General features: G+C 41.4%; 1 protein-coding gene across 9 annotated transcripts in view; it reads right to left on the bottom strand.

The window, feature by feature from the left end:
* trappc12 (trafficking protein particle complex subunit 12) overlaps positions 1-15,439 on the bottom strand; it is a 106,646-nt gene that overhangs the window by 13,598 nt on the left and 77,609 nt on the right. For 7 of the 9 annotated variants that reach the window (XM_068022155.1, XM_068022179.1, XM_068022147.1 and 4 more), the window contains one exon: positions 9,567-9,665. In XM_068022155.1, the coding sequence (XP_067878256.1) occupies positions 9,567-9,665 (99 nt within the window). Of the gene's footprint in view, positions 1-4,908; positions 4,967-6,111; positions 6,333-9,566; positions 9,666-15,439 lie in introns of those variants that run through there. The other 2 variants (XM_068022194.1, XM_068022202.1) reach the window with 2 other exon arrangements.

Raw genomic sequence — 15,439 nt, 5'->3', positions numbered from 1 at the left:
ATTTCTAAATACCAATGACATAAAGGGATATGGGGATAGTGTGGGAAAAAGGCATTGAAGTGGATGGTCAGCTATGATTGTATTGAATGGCAGAGCAGACTTGATGGGCTAAATGGCCTACTCCTGCTCCTATGTTCCTACCCCTGGTTTTTATTTTTAGGTCATGACTGCCCTGTTGACATCAGACTATCCAAGTAAAAATTTATCCTGTAACCTACCCCAAGGTAGAAAAATCCAAGATTTACTGTTTAGGCCTGGGTGGGAGAGGGTGGCAGGGAATTGCAAGTGCGAAACAACATTATTACTTCATCACAATGGACTACCAACAAAACTACATCTCTCACAAGCTTTAATCTTGCAAGCTGAGGGGATTGGGGGGGGGTGGTGGTGGGGTTGAGGTAACGGGTGGTAGATGTGACCTTCCAAAGATGGGGTAAGGTTGGTGAACGCCCCCAATGGCTGCTCAAAGTTAGTGTCAGTTTCTTGGAAACCAGGGGCAGGAGCAAAGGAGCAGGAGTAGGCCATTCAGCCCATCAAGCCTGCTCGGCCATTCAATATGATCATGGCTGATCATCCACTTCAATGCCTTTTTCCCACACTATCCCCATATCCCTTTATGTCATTGGTATTTAGAAATCTGTCAGTCTCTGCTTTAAACATACTCAATAGTTTCTCCTGAGCGCACAAAACTACAGAGAAAGGGCTTGGGGCCCTTTTGTGGAGCTGTCACAAGCAGTGCCTTTAAGTCCACCAGTTTCACTGTCTGGTACAAGCAGGTTGGTTGTGTGCGGTGCTTGAGCCACCACCCATGTGTACGTCAAAATTGCCATCCTGGTCTATACATGAGCAGGCATGTACAGGACTGTATCAAACACTAGTTAGGCCACAGCTGGAGTACTGCATGCAGTTCTGGTCACCGCACCATAGAAAATATGTGACTACACAAGAGCGGGTATAGAGAAGATTTACAGGAACGTTGCCCGGACTGGAGAATTTGAATTATGAGGAAACATTAGATAGTAACAGAGGAGGCTGAGGGGGGACCTAATTGAAGTGTACAAAATTATGAGGGATCTAGATAGAGTGAATAGGAAGGCCCTATTCCCCTCAGTTGAGGGGTCCATAACCAGGGAGTATAGACTTAGGATAAAAGGTAGGTGGTTTCGAGGGGATTTGGGGGAAATGTTTTCTCCCAGAGGGTGTTGAGGACCTGAAACTCACTGCCTGAAAGGGTGGTAGAGGCAGAAACCCTCATAACATTTAAAAAATACTGGATATGCATTTGAAGTACTGTAACTACAAGACCAAGGACCATGAGCTGGAAAGTGGGATTAGGCTGGATGGCTACTTGTTAGACAGCATGGACATGATAGGTCAAATGGCTTCCTTCCGTGTTGTAAATTTCTATGATTTTATGCTTGAAAATTGCACTAGATGGGCCTTAAGCATCCCTAATTTTCCTCCAGTTGCCTGTTTATCAAGTGATAATTGAAAAATAGCCCCTGCTGTTTCTTAGATCACCCTTCCTCCCAAAGTTCAATGGCACAGAATACTTTCTGCTCACACTAACTGTGTGCCTTGTTTCTACAGGCTGCTAGTTTATGACTGCACCACAGGAAAACTAATACAATTGCTATTCTAATTTCAAACTCCAATAATCTAAGTACTTTACCCATGAGCAAATTACCAAAAATAAACAATTTGGTTCAAGTTCAAATTTGCACGGTTACTTCTACATTTCGCACTTTTCTCATTTTGTGAATCATGACCAACTTTGTTTTGCAACAGACAAGCCTAGATTACTACATAGAAACCTTAAATTTTAAATGCAGCTGTGAATCACAATTAGTCTGATATTTACATCATGTAATCTTAGCATCCAGGAACCAACATAATTGCTGGATCATAGATACACCTTTGCATGGGATCTATATTTACATATGTTGCTTGTATTGAGCTAACATCTGAGAAACAAGATTAATTTTAACAATTGTTTGACAAGTACGGATACAAAGGTGCATTGTCACTCAGATCAGCACAATCTGCGATTTACGCTGTCAATTATACTCTTTCATGCCCTGATCTTCCATTGAAAACTTACTGCAGATTCCCTGGAATAATTATTTGAAAATGCCACAGAGAGCATAAATGATGAATCAGGGACCTCACAAGCAGCGCAGCCAATAGCTTACTCCATCTGCATGAATTAATCAGATAAATATTGGCATGACCAGAGACATAGAATTCTGAATTTCAAATCCTTTCACTATATTGCACTTGATCGTTGCAGAAAATTCTTTGAATTTTGGGCACATCAGTTGCTATATTCAGTTTTCAGCAATATTCTGGGTTACAAACCTATTTAGGAGATGCCATTAGTAATTTAAGCTGCCGAAAAGGTCTCAGATTAAACACGTGGAAGCCAGGGCCGGGGGTGGGGGCAGGTGGGCGGTTATGTCGAATTTGAGCCTTGTTTTATCAGTTTCTCAAGTGCGAATGGGGCAATAAATTCCAATTTTTGGAGCCATATTTCACACCCTAAAGGCAACTGAAATATGTCCCACACCGTAACGACTTGGGTGATATTCAGACATCCCTAATGACTGCCTTAAACAGGCAGCAGGCTGCTTGTATGTATTGAGAAGTCTAATATTTGTTGAAGGACAACCCCTTCCACCCTCACTGCCCCCCCCCCCCACCCTTTGAAAATGGTCAGATACTGAGCACCATTCAATTTATCTGGTTCTCTGCAGCCTAACCAGTCTCCCTTAGATGGACTGCTGGAGACTACCAACGTAAAAGTAACTTTTTAAACTTACCGTAATGCGCAGTCAGTAACAGCACAAGTGCTCTTTCTAACTCCATAGTATCACTGTGCACACCCCCCACCCCCCCATTCCATGCTTACCCCTCTACCATTTGCCTGCCCCTTAGAGGAGGCCCAAATTGGTCTAGCAGAAACCACTGTGCTGGCTCAAGAGGTCCAACAGGTACCTGCAACTCACTGGAATTATGCAGATGAGGCCTGAGGCCCAATTTCAACCAAGTTTCACATTTCTGATGTGTGCCGCCAGTGAGTCAACCACTTTGGGCCTAAACTGATTTCTCTCCCACTCTTGCTTTCATCAATGGCACGTTCAGACACTTCAGTGCCCTACACCACACACAAACAACATACATTAAACCTAACACACAATGACAAAGAAGTGTTTTAATGGGTTTTAGCTAAGAAGCACAGAGATTAGATTTTATTTTATTTTAAACAATTATTTTGAACTCATGAATGTAAGTACATCCCACATGCCCAACTGTATAACAGTCTAAGTATCTCAGCAAAAAAAACTGAAGTAAATCCAGGAAATTTAAAATCAGGACTGACTTAATTAGTGGGGCTGAGCAATGATAATCAATTTTTCACAATTTTGTTGAGGCTAGCATAGTGATGCGAAAACCCTAGAAAGTTCTGGGCCTATGTTCTTTCAAATACTCATTATGGAGATTATTTGTTGACATCACTGAACCTTCATGCTGTAATTCATAGCTTTGTCAGTTATTGTAATGACAAAGCATCACAAATAAAAAGCCATCTTGAGGGCAAGAAGCTCAAAACAGTATGCATTATTCATTGAATACTAGTGTAAAAGTATACTGAAAATCATAGCTTCTCTTTTCTGTAAGTAATAGACTCTAAAGAAACTGAAAACAGAATTTTTTGCAACAAATTGAGAACCAAGAAAGAATGCAAAATAAGAGAAAGGAAATCAATGAACTCTGCTCCAAAAAGTAGCATGGTCCAACACCAGAAGAATGCTTGCTAGCTCAATCTCTGTTTCTCATACCAGCCATTGTTATGACTGCTCTGAGTACAACTGCCTGTTTACTGCAGTATTATTGGCAGTTTGGTTCTGTGGAACTGGACTTAAACTTCCCAAACCATTTCTGCTTGGAAAGTTTACAGCTGTCAGAAAGAGAGACGATTTTCATTTGTCAGAGCTAAATGAAAAAGCCAGATCTTAAGAGGCGAATCAACAGTGTTCCAACTCACTACATCACAAAAAACACTTGCATAAATTGGCTAGAATTTTAAGGGACCACTGGAGACAGGAACAGAGGTGGCGTTGGGGGATGGAGGGCATAAAACAGGGACGAAAGATGTCTGACCTCATGGAGTTACTTCCACATTTTACTGTCAGCAGCCACGAGGGTGGACTTCGCACATCCACAAGGCGGAAAGGCATTAAGATATTTAAGAGCCCAACAGACAACAATTTTATTCATTGGGTCCAATTTAACTAATGGCACACGGAAACCACAGGGCTTCATCTGGTTAAAGAAGGCGAGAAGGAAACGGGAGTTGAGTGTTGGCTGCACTGGGAAGCCATCGGGTGAGGCAGCGTCATTTGACAGCAAGGGTGGCAGAGGGAGGACATCGCAAAACACTGTCAGGAGTGGGGATCAAGGTGCCAGCTCTGAGGATAGGCCACACCAGGGTGCTATCAGGGCTGTGCAGCAACAGAATTCTATGACATATAAATTAGGAGGCAGTGGAGGAAGCTAGTTACACTCAGTTAAGCATCTATACTAATGAGTATCCAAACTCAGTGCTCTCTCCTCCTTCACTTCACACACCTCCACAATCTATATAAATGGCTTGATTACACTTCAAAACTGTACTCACCCCCTCAGCTCGTTTTAGACTTTCTTCCTTTTTTTAGCGTTTGTATATTATTCCTTAATTAAGAAATCTGTTCCTCCTGTACCAATACCCTTCCTGAGAGATAGCCACCATGAAGTGGACAAGAGCAGCAAGGCTAATGTTTCTTCTGATGACTCTAGACTTTATCTCAACAAAGGGAAGGATCCAATCTTCATTCAATGAAGTCAAAATTAGGTTAACTGTATACTGACCTGCAACCCAATACCTCCAGTTTTATGCCCTGCCAATGCTTGTTCATCAATGGAAGAACTAAATTGAAAAAGCAAAATACTGCAGATGCTGAAAATCTGAAACAAACAGAAAATGCTGGAAATACTCAGCAGGTCATACAGCAGCTGTGGAGAGAGAGAGACAAGTTAATGTTAACCCTGTTTCTCTCATCATAGATGCTGCCTGACCCGCAAAACTAAACTTGTTGTAAACTGAATGAAAATGAAGAAGCTATCCTAGACTAGTATTTGATTACAAGCTTAAGAATACCAAAGTACTTCAGAACTGAACTCTGGCCCAGACCCCAGTGAACAAAATATTGACTCGGATTTTGCGGTCATTGGTGAAGCAACGGTGCTCGCTGCTGACCTCGAGGAAAATGTCCCCTTGCACTGGAGAGAGTACAGTAAAGATTCACGAGAATGGCTCCAGGAATGAGGAATTTCAGTTATGAAGATAGATTGCAGAAGTTAGGACTGTTTTCCTTGGAGAAGAGAAGGCTGAGAGGTGATTTCACCTATCCTGACATTAATTTAATTCTGGCACCAGTTATAGGGGATCTCTGGTGTCCAGCAACAGTGATGTCATTAAGCAGGCTAAACATTGAAGAATTCTCACAGACAGCAAACTAGGAATTGATAATCGTTTACTTTTTATAGTTTTACAGGGAAAGAAATAAATATTGGAACATACATATGGTATTAAGGTAGAAGCTGAAATATTAAACAAACTTTAATTTTATTATTTTAAAAATGAAGGAATTTTTAGCATTGAATGAAAAATTTGACAGTCCACAAATATGAAATTAGCTTTTCAGGGCCAAAAAAGTTTTTGAGCAGTAATTATAACTTAGTAGGCTGTTACAAACCTAGTTAAACTTCATTCAACAAGGCCTAACTTTTTCAAGCGTTTTTACAGCAAGACTAATAGTGTAAAAAGTGGACATTCATGTCAAATCCGTGATGTCTAATTGATTTCCATCTGCAAGGACTTCAACAGTGCACCCTTCAGAGGAGTGGGGAGTCACTGACAACAGCTTCTGGATTTCCACGTCTAAGTGCGCATGTGTGGATGGCAGAATTTGCTGTCAGTTTCACAGAGTAATGACGGTGAACACTGACAGTTTCACTGTCATTGCAGCCACAAACTCCAGACCATTATGAATTAGTATCTTTAGAATGGTGAAAATGCTTGTTTTCTAAGCTAACCTGAAAAGTCATGAAATCAATCAGAAGTTCGCAGGCTGATTTGCAGCATGTGAGGCAGCTAGTCTGTTCTGTATTGGATCCAGATGGGCCAATCAATAACAGCAGCTGAAAGTCTACCAACCAAGTCTTCTTTGGTCAATATATGTTCACAAAAATTGTAGTTGGTTCCTTCATTCTATTCTTGTCAATCAGCCATGCTGTGGAAGAAAAAAGGAAAGGCATGCAAAACCCTCTTGCCAGGGATCAATTTAACATTTTAGACCATCTCAGACACAACAGCAGAATTCTGGCAATTTTGTGTTCTGAAACATTGCTATGACATTTATCACAATTAGCCCCATTTGTTGAAAAGCAGATTGATTTCCTCCAGGTGAGGATTCCATTGTGTGGTACTTCTACTGTGGTTCTTCTACTGTGGTTGAAAAAAAAATTCCATACTAACCATGAGTAACTAGTATCAGAATGGGGGACAGGGCGAGAGGGAGCGCAGGTGGAAAACACCATAGTTCACAAAGCAAATGACTAGCCTGATCGATACATATTCTGCTTAGAATCCTGACAGGTTGCCTGAATGGGTACTGATGGGAGTAATCTACATGTATCAGTAAAAGACTGTGTTTGGTTCCTACTGGAATAAATGTTGGTTTTTGCATACTGACATTTACTGGATGAACAAATTTCAGCTTCAATATGTTGCCAATTGAATTGTGAAAGATCAAAGGTGATGTCTCAGGATTGTAAGAACGCACAAAGTCAATGATGGACCCTACAGATAATTCTGTGGCCAGGATTTTCAACTATGGGTTTATATTGGGCTAGCTCATGGTCAACTCCAACAGTGAGTCTAGTTTGACTCCACGGCACAGGCTTGGCATGTAAGAAGTGCAAATCTGTTTTCAAGATTCAATGCATGTCGACAGAAAGAACAAGGAGTAGTCTTTACTGTTTTTATATGCATCATGAAGAATAGGTGAGGTTTGTAAATTACATAACTACATCAGCCAAGAATTACCAGGACATTCACACCATTGTAGTGAAGCATCTATGGCATTGGGTTTGTTTTATACCATAGAAGTTCCTGGAAATTATGTTGCAAAAGGAATCAGAAAAACTGTGGGCCATGTGCTGCTCAGTTTTCAACCAATTATGGTCAGAGGATTTTAGACAGGCATTAACTCTATTATTAGCTTATGCAAGGAATCTAATGCTTGTTTAAAGTAGTCACTAAGGATACTTGTATAATACCCGAGCCAAATGACATCAGACATATTTCAGACACCTTTGGGACTCTAGACATTGCCCTGTTTCATGCCCAAGCAACAGGAAATGAAATAAAATGTTGCCCACTCCAGTTTAATCTGAATGGCATAAGTTGCAGATCGTGCCATTCAAGGAAATTCTGGGCCCTTGTACTGAATACTGCTCAGACTGGCCAGTTATCTGTTCCTTGTTAAATAAATTGCCTAATGGTTAATAGCCTGAGCCTCGATCTGACAATCCATGTATCAAAGATAGGGGAGATGCGATGATAGATGGTACACTTTAAAAGCTGGCCTACAGTGGAGGTGGGGAGTATCTATTCAATCCCTGGTCTCTTTGCCATTTACGTAGGCATTGGGCAAGTAGAGACATACTCTGGATTGAAAACGCATGAGATCCATTAGGAAGTGGTTAATAAAGTTTTAAAGGTTCAAATTCTTTAAATTTATGTTTATTTTTACTTTCAATTTATTTCTTTTAACTTTTCAGCTATGTGTCATCTCTTGCCTCCCCTCTCCAGGGGCCTCAAATTTTGGTTATTTAGGCACTATTACCCAGCACAGCCTTTACACACTCCCTGGTCCTTTCACTTGTCTTTTGGTCTGACTCAGAGACGGGGTCCCATTCCTGATCCAACTAAAAGTTTGGAGCTGTGTTCCTGGCATCATTCCTTACCAGGGATCCAAATCTTCCTGCCAGGCCTGTATTTCATTGTGACCAGACCCTGTAAATGAGATGAGGGTGGACATTGTTCCACAGAGGGGCTGGTTGGGAAGAAAGAGACATAGATGGTGGGGTGGGGAAGAAGAGATGAAAAGTGACCCGAGCGAGAGAGATGGGGCAGCATATTACTACAGAGATAAGGGGAGAGAGGGACATCGAAATTGAGCCAAAATAGAACAGAAATAGGGGGAAGAAAACTGGGAAAGAAATGACGCCGGACATGAAGGAGAGGGAAGGGCCTAAAATCAGCATAGAAGGAGATACTGTCGTTTTGCTCACATTTTAAGGAAAAGAGATGGGTAAGCAACAATAGGAAAGGAGAGGTAAAACAGATCAGGAGAGTTAGAAGACAGATTGTGGGAATACATTGTGGGAGACTGAAATGGGGGAAAAATTAGTATACAGAGAGATATTTGGGAGTTACATTACTATAGAGATAAGTGTGGCCCAAGAGATCGAATACAAATCAAACGAAAGACACTAGAGGGTGACAGGGATGGGTCAATAATATTAGAATATCAAACCAAGGCGTCCATCTCCTATCCCCAGCTCTGGTGTGCTTCTCCCTCCCCTCACTTTTCCTGTTCATCTCTCTATCTTTTCCTTCACCACTCTTCATCCTCTGCGTCAATTTTATTTTAAAATTGCACCCCTTTTCCGCTCTGGCTTTCTCCTGTAAAGAACTGAACAACAATTTCTCTTAAGCAACTCCACTATAATGCTACTGAATATTTCTCTCTATCCCTGTTCAAAATCTTATTCTACTAGCCCCAATTTAGGGTCCAAAAATAGCTCACAGCACATCTTTACCGCAGACCCTAAACACATTGCTTACGCCTGCGCATTCCTCCTCCTCCTGCTACCCTCCTCATTTTCACTCTTCTCTGCTCTGCCCTCAAGCCAGGATCAAAACAAATATGTAGATTAACAAGAGCACAGATAGTCATAAAATTTACATGCTTCCGTATTAATTTATTGATTTGCTGCTGCCTGCTGCTCCATTAATTTATTTAGTCAGAGGTGGCAAGTGCTGTTAGTTTATTAACTCACTCATGCCTACTTTCGCAGCAATGCCGGTCAGTAATCTTTCATGGTCAGTAAGTTGTAATGCATTTTGTTTGTATTTTTTGTGTACATTTGATTTTCCTCCTACAATTATATAGTTTCAAAAAACGTTATAATTCAACTTCTCCATTTTATTCCATTTATATTTTAACTTCATGTTGTTTTACTGCCAGATTCTTTTTTCAACTGTTGTAGGGTTTACTGTCGTTGGAAAACATCAATATAAAACCTTTCCAGAAGGTAACTCTCTTGATTCCCCATGTGCAAGCCAAAGGAGATTGACCATCATATTTTGAAATTCACTAATTTAGTGCTTTGATGATCAAGGTTAAAGGATAAGACATAGGTTAGTCTTCTGCTTATGACTCTTCCATTGCTCATACCTGCAAAAGTAGCCTTCCTATGCCACTTAGAAGTTGAAGCTCTTGTTCTGGTTGGTATTGGATGACTGAGTGGTACATGTCAATTGCAAGTACATAGTCCTGACAAAAAGGGAAAAAAAAGTAAACAGCTTGCTCATTTCTACATCATAAATCCAATATACCAACTTTAATCCTTTGACAGTTGCAATGCCCTTTTGGAAACAAGGATTGGGACCGATTTTGGTTTTCTCAAAGAATGGAATGAATTGACTGCACACACTCAATATTAACGTGTGACAAATGGCCACTTGCACACAGTCCTACAGGGTAACCACAGAATCGTGCCCAACAGGAGTGAGCATCTTCAGGAGCGTAGCAGAGAAAAGGAAAGGTAATTAGAAAAATGATAGGCAGAAATAGAACTGAAACACACCATATCTAAGAAGAAACCAAAGCAGCACAAGACAGAAAAGTACTAGGAGAAAATAGATAAAATGAAACACTCAGCTTTTAGTACAAATCAACCTGAAGACAAACAGCAGACAATGTGGCATCGAGTGGTTCTGAAACTTATTTGGAGGGACGGTCTTGGTCATTCATTTTTGTTACTGCTTTGCGCACTGAAGTCACTAGGCTCCCTTGAACATGGTGGGTCCAACAATATATGCCAGGTCTCAGTGTTGATCTCTCATTTGCAGTTTTGACCAACAAAATGCAACACAGAGACTTGTCCACATTTCTATGCTTTTTTCCTGGATTCCCATGTTTTGAGTTTCATTTAATTTTCTCACGTGGGACCCTGTCAAAGATTTTCTGAAAGTAGCAATCAACTACTCCTAGGAGTTCCACTAACCTTTTCATTTATAACAACTTCAAAGTCATCAAGGAGGTTTGACCTTCCCCTTCTAAATCTGTACTGGCTGCTTAGTGATCTGTTGTTGAAATACTCCTCAGGTCTACTCCTTGCAATGGTTTACTTTACCCACTAATGAAGATGTAGTGGCCTATTTGGCCACTTTTAAATGTTAGTTTGTTCCCAATCCTACAGATCCTTTCCAGCACCCAATGATTTTTTCATTACTACAGCCAGTATCTCAAAAGGTTTGTTCCTAGTCTCCTTCAGTATTCTAGGATAAGTGCCATCTAGCACAGTGAATTTGTTCCTCTTCACTCTCTTTAACCTATCAAGTACCTACTCAATACAGATTCCCACATCCTACAGGATATTGGTTGTATTATGATAATTGACAGTGGATTAGTATTTTCTCCCTAATGAAAACTTCAAGTAAATATTAAATAATTCCATTTCCCGTTTGTCTTTAATTACTATACCATCTTTGCCCATTAGAAATCTAACTTCATTCCTGGCCATTCTTACTACTGATACTGAAAATATTTTATATTGTTATGCTGAATTTGTACAAGACTTTGACTAGGTCATAGGTGGATTCTGTATGACATCCAAGCAACTTATAAGAAGGACTTTAGACTCATGGAAACAGTAGCGAAGATTCAATGAAATGATCCAGAAATGCAAGGTAATGAAGAAAACAGTGAAAAATTGGGGCTTTTTGCACTGAAGAGAGAAGTTTAATGGAGAATCGAATAGTAGCTTTCATTAAAACCCTTAATAATGTGAACTACTCAAAGGACAGCGTAGTGCAAGATTGTTTCTACTGGTTGCCATAAACTCGGTATGATCACCTGAAGAATAAAGTGGGAAGTCAAAAGTTTTTATGTACACAGGTTTTTAGAACATGGAATGACTTACTGCAAATGGTTAGAGGCACAAACTATATCATTTAAAAAGGGAATTGGTTTAAGTACTTGAAAATAAAAGATAAAGGAGGATATGGAGAAAGGACAGGGAAATGAGATTAGAGTATACAGCTTCAGTATGAGGAGCCAGTACTGGCACAGACACGATGGGTCAAATTTCTTCCTTCTGTGCTGCAAATTCGATGATTATGATTTTGTTCACTAGTGTCCTCTTTGCACCCAATATCCCTTCCAGCCCATATATTCCACCTAAAAGTTCTACCCAACCTATTTCCTTGTAGTGGTACAATGCTATTTTCTTTCTGATTTCATTATAATTGCTCTATTCAGCCATTTTGGAGACTACTTGCCCAACTTACACTTCAATTTTTACCTTAACTCAGCTTGCTCAGCAGTATGCCACAATTAATTTCTTATTCCACTGAAGTTTTCCTTCCTGAAATTATACATCCTGTCCTGGTCCTCACTGACCCCAATTATTAGATGATCTCAAATTTAATCATGCTATAATTTATTATGCCCAGAGGTTCTATATTATGGATTATTTGTGATCAATGTTCCCTCTAAGCTGCGCAGGTGCATGGCCGTTCAGCAATCTGGAACATACTGCGCAGAAAACAAACAGGCCATGCTTAACCACCATGCCATTCAATATGCGCGCATGTGAGGCAATCTTAAGGGGACTATGCAGTGCAACACATAGGCCATGCAAAGCAAACAAATTAAAGCGAATATTGTTTGTGATCAGAACTCTCTTGGTGAGGTTCATAACAATTTGAGGGTCAAGAAGCAGTTTTGAAACACATTTACTAGGTACGTTTCCATACTTCCATTAAGCATTCCTAGTTTGGACAGCATTGATTAAAACCATCCATCTTATCTGTACATGTCCTTATCTAATTGAATAAACTACTAGAAGATTGCATGAATTACAGACATAAACATCAATGAACTGTGTCTTTCATGATGTTAGGATGTCTCAAAGCACTTCACAGCCAATTAAGTATTTCTGAAATGTAGGCTGGGATTTTGTCTGGGCAATGGTAGTCTCGACCATCGGCAAAAGCAATGGCACAAGCTCTGTGTCACCTCCTCTGGGGAAGGCCCGCTGGATCAAGTGCCAAATAGGCACTTAAGTGGACAGCAGCAGGCCTTCCCCGGGATCAAGGACCCCAGTGGCGGAAGTCCTACCTGTTGAGAGTTTTCGGCCAGAGACCGGCAGCTCTTTAACCGAGCAGCGCCACAGCGGAGACGATGGCTGCTGCTGGTGGAGCACTCCCCCGAGACCCTGGAACCAGGCCACAGGTAAGTCTCAGCAGGAGGGGTTTCGCAGGATTGGGGGGTGGAGGGGTAGGGTCACACTCAGCTGACTGCCCCTTCCCGATGCTGGGTCTCTTGTTCAGCAGCTTTTAATGAGGGACGTCGTTCACCTCCCCCACCTCCGAACCCACAAGCAACCTGCATGGATTTGTTTGGTGTGCTCCCCGTGCAGCGACAGGTCCACCCGCTGCTGGGCTAATTCCCCACATGGCATCAATTGGCCACTTAAGGACCGAAATTGGCGGTGGGGCAGAAAGGCCGTTCACAGGCCTTCCCGCCCCGGGCTTAATTTGGGTGGAGGCGATAAGGTGGAAGGGCCCCCCCTGCCACCATCCCACCTGATTACATACACTTCCCGCCACCAAACCTGACATGGGGGAAGAGCAAAATTTCTCCCCATAGAAACCTGTAATGTAAGGAAAGGCAGCCAATTTGTACACAGCCAGGTCACACAAATGACGAGATCAATAATCCAGTTAATTTGATTTTCTTGATAAATATTGGCCATGAGACTGGGAGAATTCCCCAGCCCTTCTTTGAACAGTGCCATGGGATCTTTTGTGCCCACCCAAGAGGCCAAGCCTCCTTCGGCAGCGCCTTAACTGGCGACCTCTACCAACTAGAAGGACAAGGGCAGCAGATGCATGGGTACACCAGCACCTGCAAGTTCCCCTCCAAGCCACACACCATCCTGACTTGGAACTATATCACCGTTCCTTCACTGTCGCTGGGTCAAAATCCTGGAACTCCTTCCCTAACAGCACTGTGGTGTACCTACACCACATGGACTGTAACAGTTCAGGGTGGCAGCTAACCACCAACTTCTCAAGGGCAATTAGGATGGGCAATAAATGCTGGCCTTGCCATCCCATGAATTTATTTTTAAAAAAGGCATCAATTTAATGTCTGATTCAAAAGACTGAACCTCTGACAGTGCAGAACTCTCTCAGCACTGCACTCTAGTATCAGCCTAGATTATATCAAAGTCTCTGGAGTGGGACTTAAACCCAAGACGTTCTGACTCAGAGGCAAAAGTACTAGCACTGAACCAAGGTTAACAATGCCATGAAAAACTTGGTAAGGAAAATTCCTACTGGTCTGGAGATAGGAAATACAGCAGACAGCTGACTGAGCAAGCCATCAACCACAGAACAGACTACAGCTACACACGTGTTCTCTGGTCATAAGTACTGAACAGTTAGAGCTACATGGCAAATTTTCTTACCCACAAGAAGCCCAAGTTCTGCAGCCACTCCTGTAATGTACATCAGCACCACATCATCCAAGGCACTGTCAGAACTATTTTCAGCAAAATTAAATACTATCTCATTCAAGAGGCAGTAGCTGCATGCATACAAAATTGGTGTGGAGACAGAAAGCAAAGAGTAATGGTGAATGGTTGTTTTTCAGACTGGAGGGAAGTATACAGTGGAGTCCCCCAGGGATCAGTAATAGGACCACTCCTCTTTTGGAAAAAAAATATGACTTGGTCTTGGGCATAATTTTAAAGTTTGCAGATGAAACGAATGTCAGAAATGTCGTAAGCAGTGAGGGGCATAGCAACAGACTTCAGGAGGACAGAGACAGAACAGTGAAACGGGCAGACGCGTGGCAAATGCAATTTACTGCAGAGAAGTATGTAGTTATGCATTCTGCCAGGAGGAATGAGGAGAAGCAAAATAAGCTAAATAGTACAATTTTAATGGGGATGCAGGATCAGAGACCTGGGAGCGTGCAGACACAAATCTTTCAAAACTTTGAAGGTGGCAAGACAAATTGAGCAGGCTGTTTAAAAAAATGCATATGGCATCCTTCACTTTATAAAGAGAGACACAGCATACAAAAGCAAGGAAGTTAGTTTTTTTTACATAAATCACTGGTTTCGCCCCAGTTGGAGTATTGTGTCCAATTCTGGACACCACACTTTATGAAGGATGCCAAAGCCTCAGAGAAGGTGCAGAGGAGATCCATTAGATTTATTACCATGGATGCAAGACTTCAGTTACATGGAGAGACTGGAGAAACTAGGGTTGCTCTCTTTAGAACAGAGAAGGTTAAGGGAAATTTAATATAGGGGCTCAAATTCATGAAGGGCTTTTATAGGGTAAGTAAGGAGAAACTGCTTCCAGTGGCCGAAGGGTTGCTAACCGAACGACATAGATTTAAGGTAATTGACAAAATGAACCAGAGGAGATAATTTTTTTTTTAAACACAAGTTGTTATGATCTGGAATGTATTGCCTGAAAAAATAGCAGATTCAGTATTGGATAAATACTTGAAAAGGAAAAAAAGTACAGGGCGATGGGGAAAGGTAGGGGAATTTGACAGCTCTATCAAAGAGCATGGGCATGATGGGCCAAATGGCCTCCTTTTGTGCTGCATCATTCTACATGATAGGGGCATGTTAACTCCTCCAGCAAATCACCAACACTGATTACAAACAAAGAATGGCCAAAAGCAATGTAATATACATTTTATGATGGAGGAAGCATGAAATGCATGGTTACCTCAATAGAAAACAACAATAACCATTGTTACGGTCAAGTGAGGCGGGGGTGGGGGGCTCGAAGGGCTTCCCTCTTTTCCCTCTCCTTTTTACACCACAACAGGTTTAGTTCTTTCTTAAAGTGGATGTACTGGCCAATTCAGTAGGTGTTTGATTACTTACTTGCTACGATCATAACAAGAACCAATCGGACAGGTTTTCTTGTGTTAACAAAGAAAGAGGTTAACTTTATTGCACCTAAACCAAACTAATAAAAATAATAAACAACGCACCGAATTTCACTCTCACA

Source organism: Heterodontus francisci, chromosome 3, assembly GCF_036365525.1.
Source record: "Heterodontus francisci isolate sHetFra1 chromosome 3, sHetFra1.hap1, whole genome shotgun sequence".
Classification (NCBI taxonomy): domain Eukaryota; kingdom Metazoa; phylum Chordata; class Chondrichthyes; order Heterodontiformes; family Heterodontidae; genus Heterodontus; species Heterodontus francisci.
The sequence above is the reverse complement of the archived record's forward strand: the minus strand, read 5'-3'. Positions and strand labels throughout refer to the sequence as shown.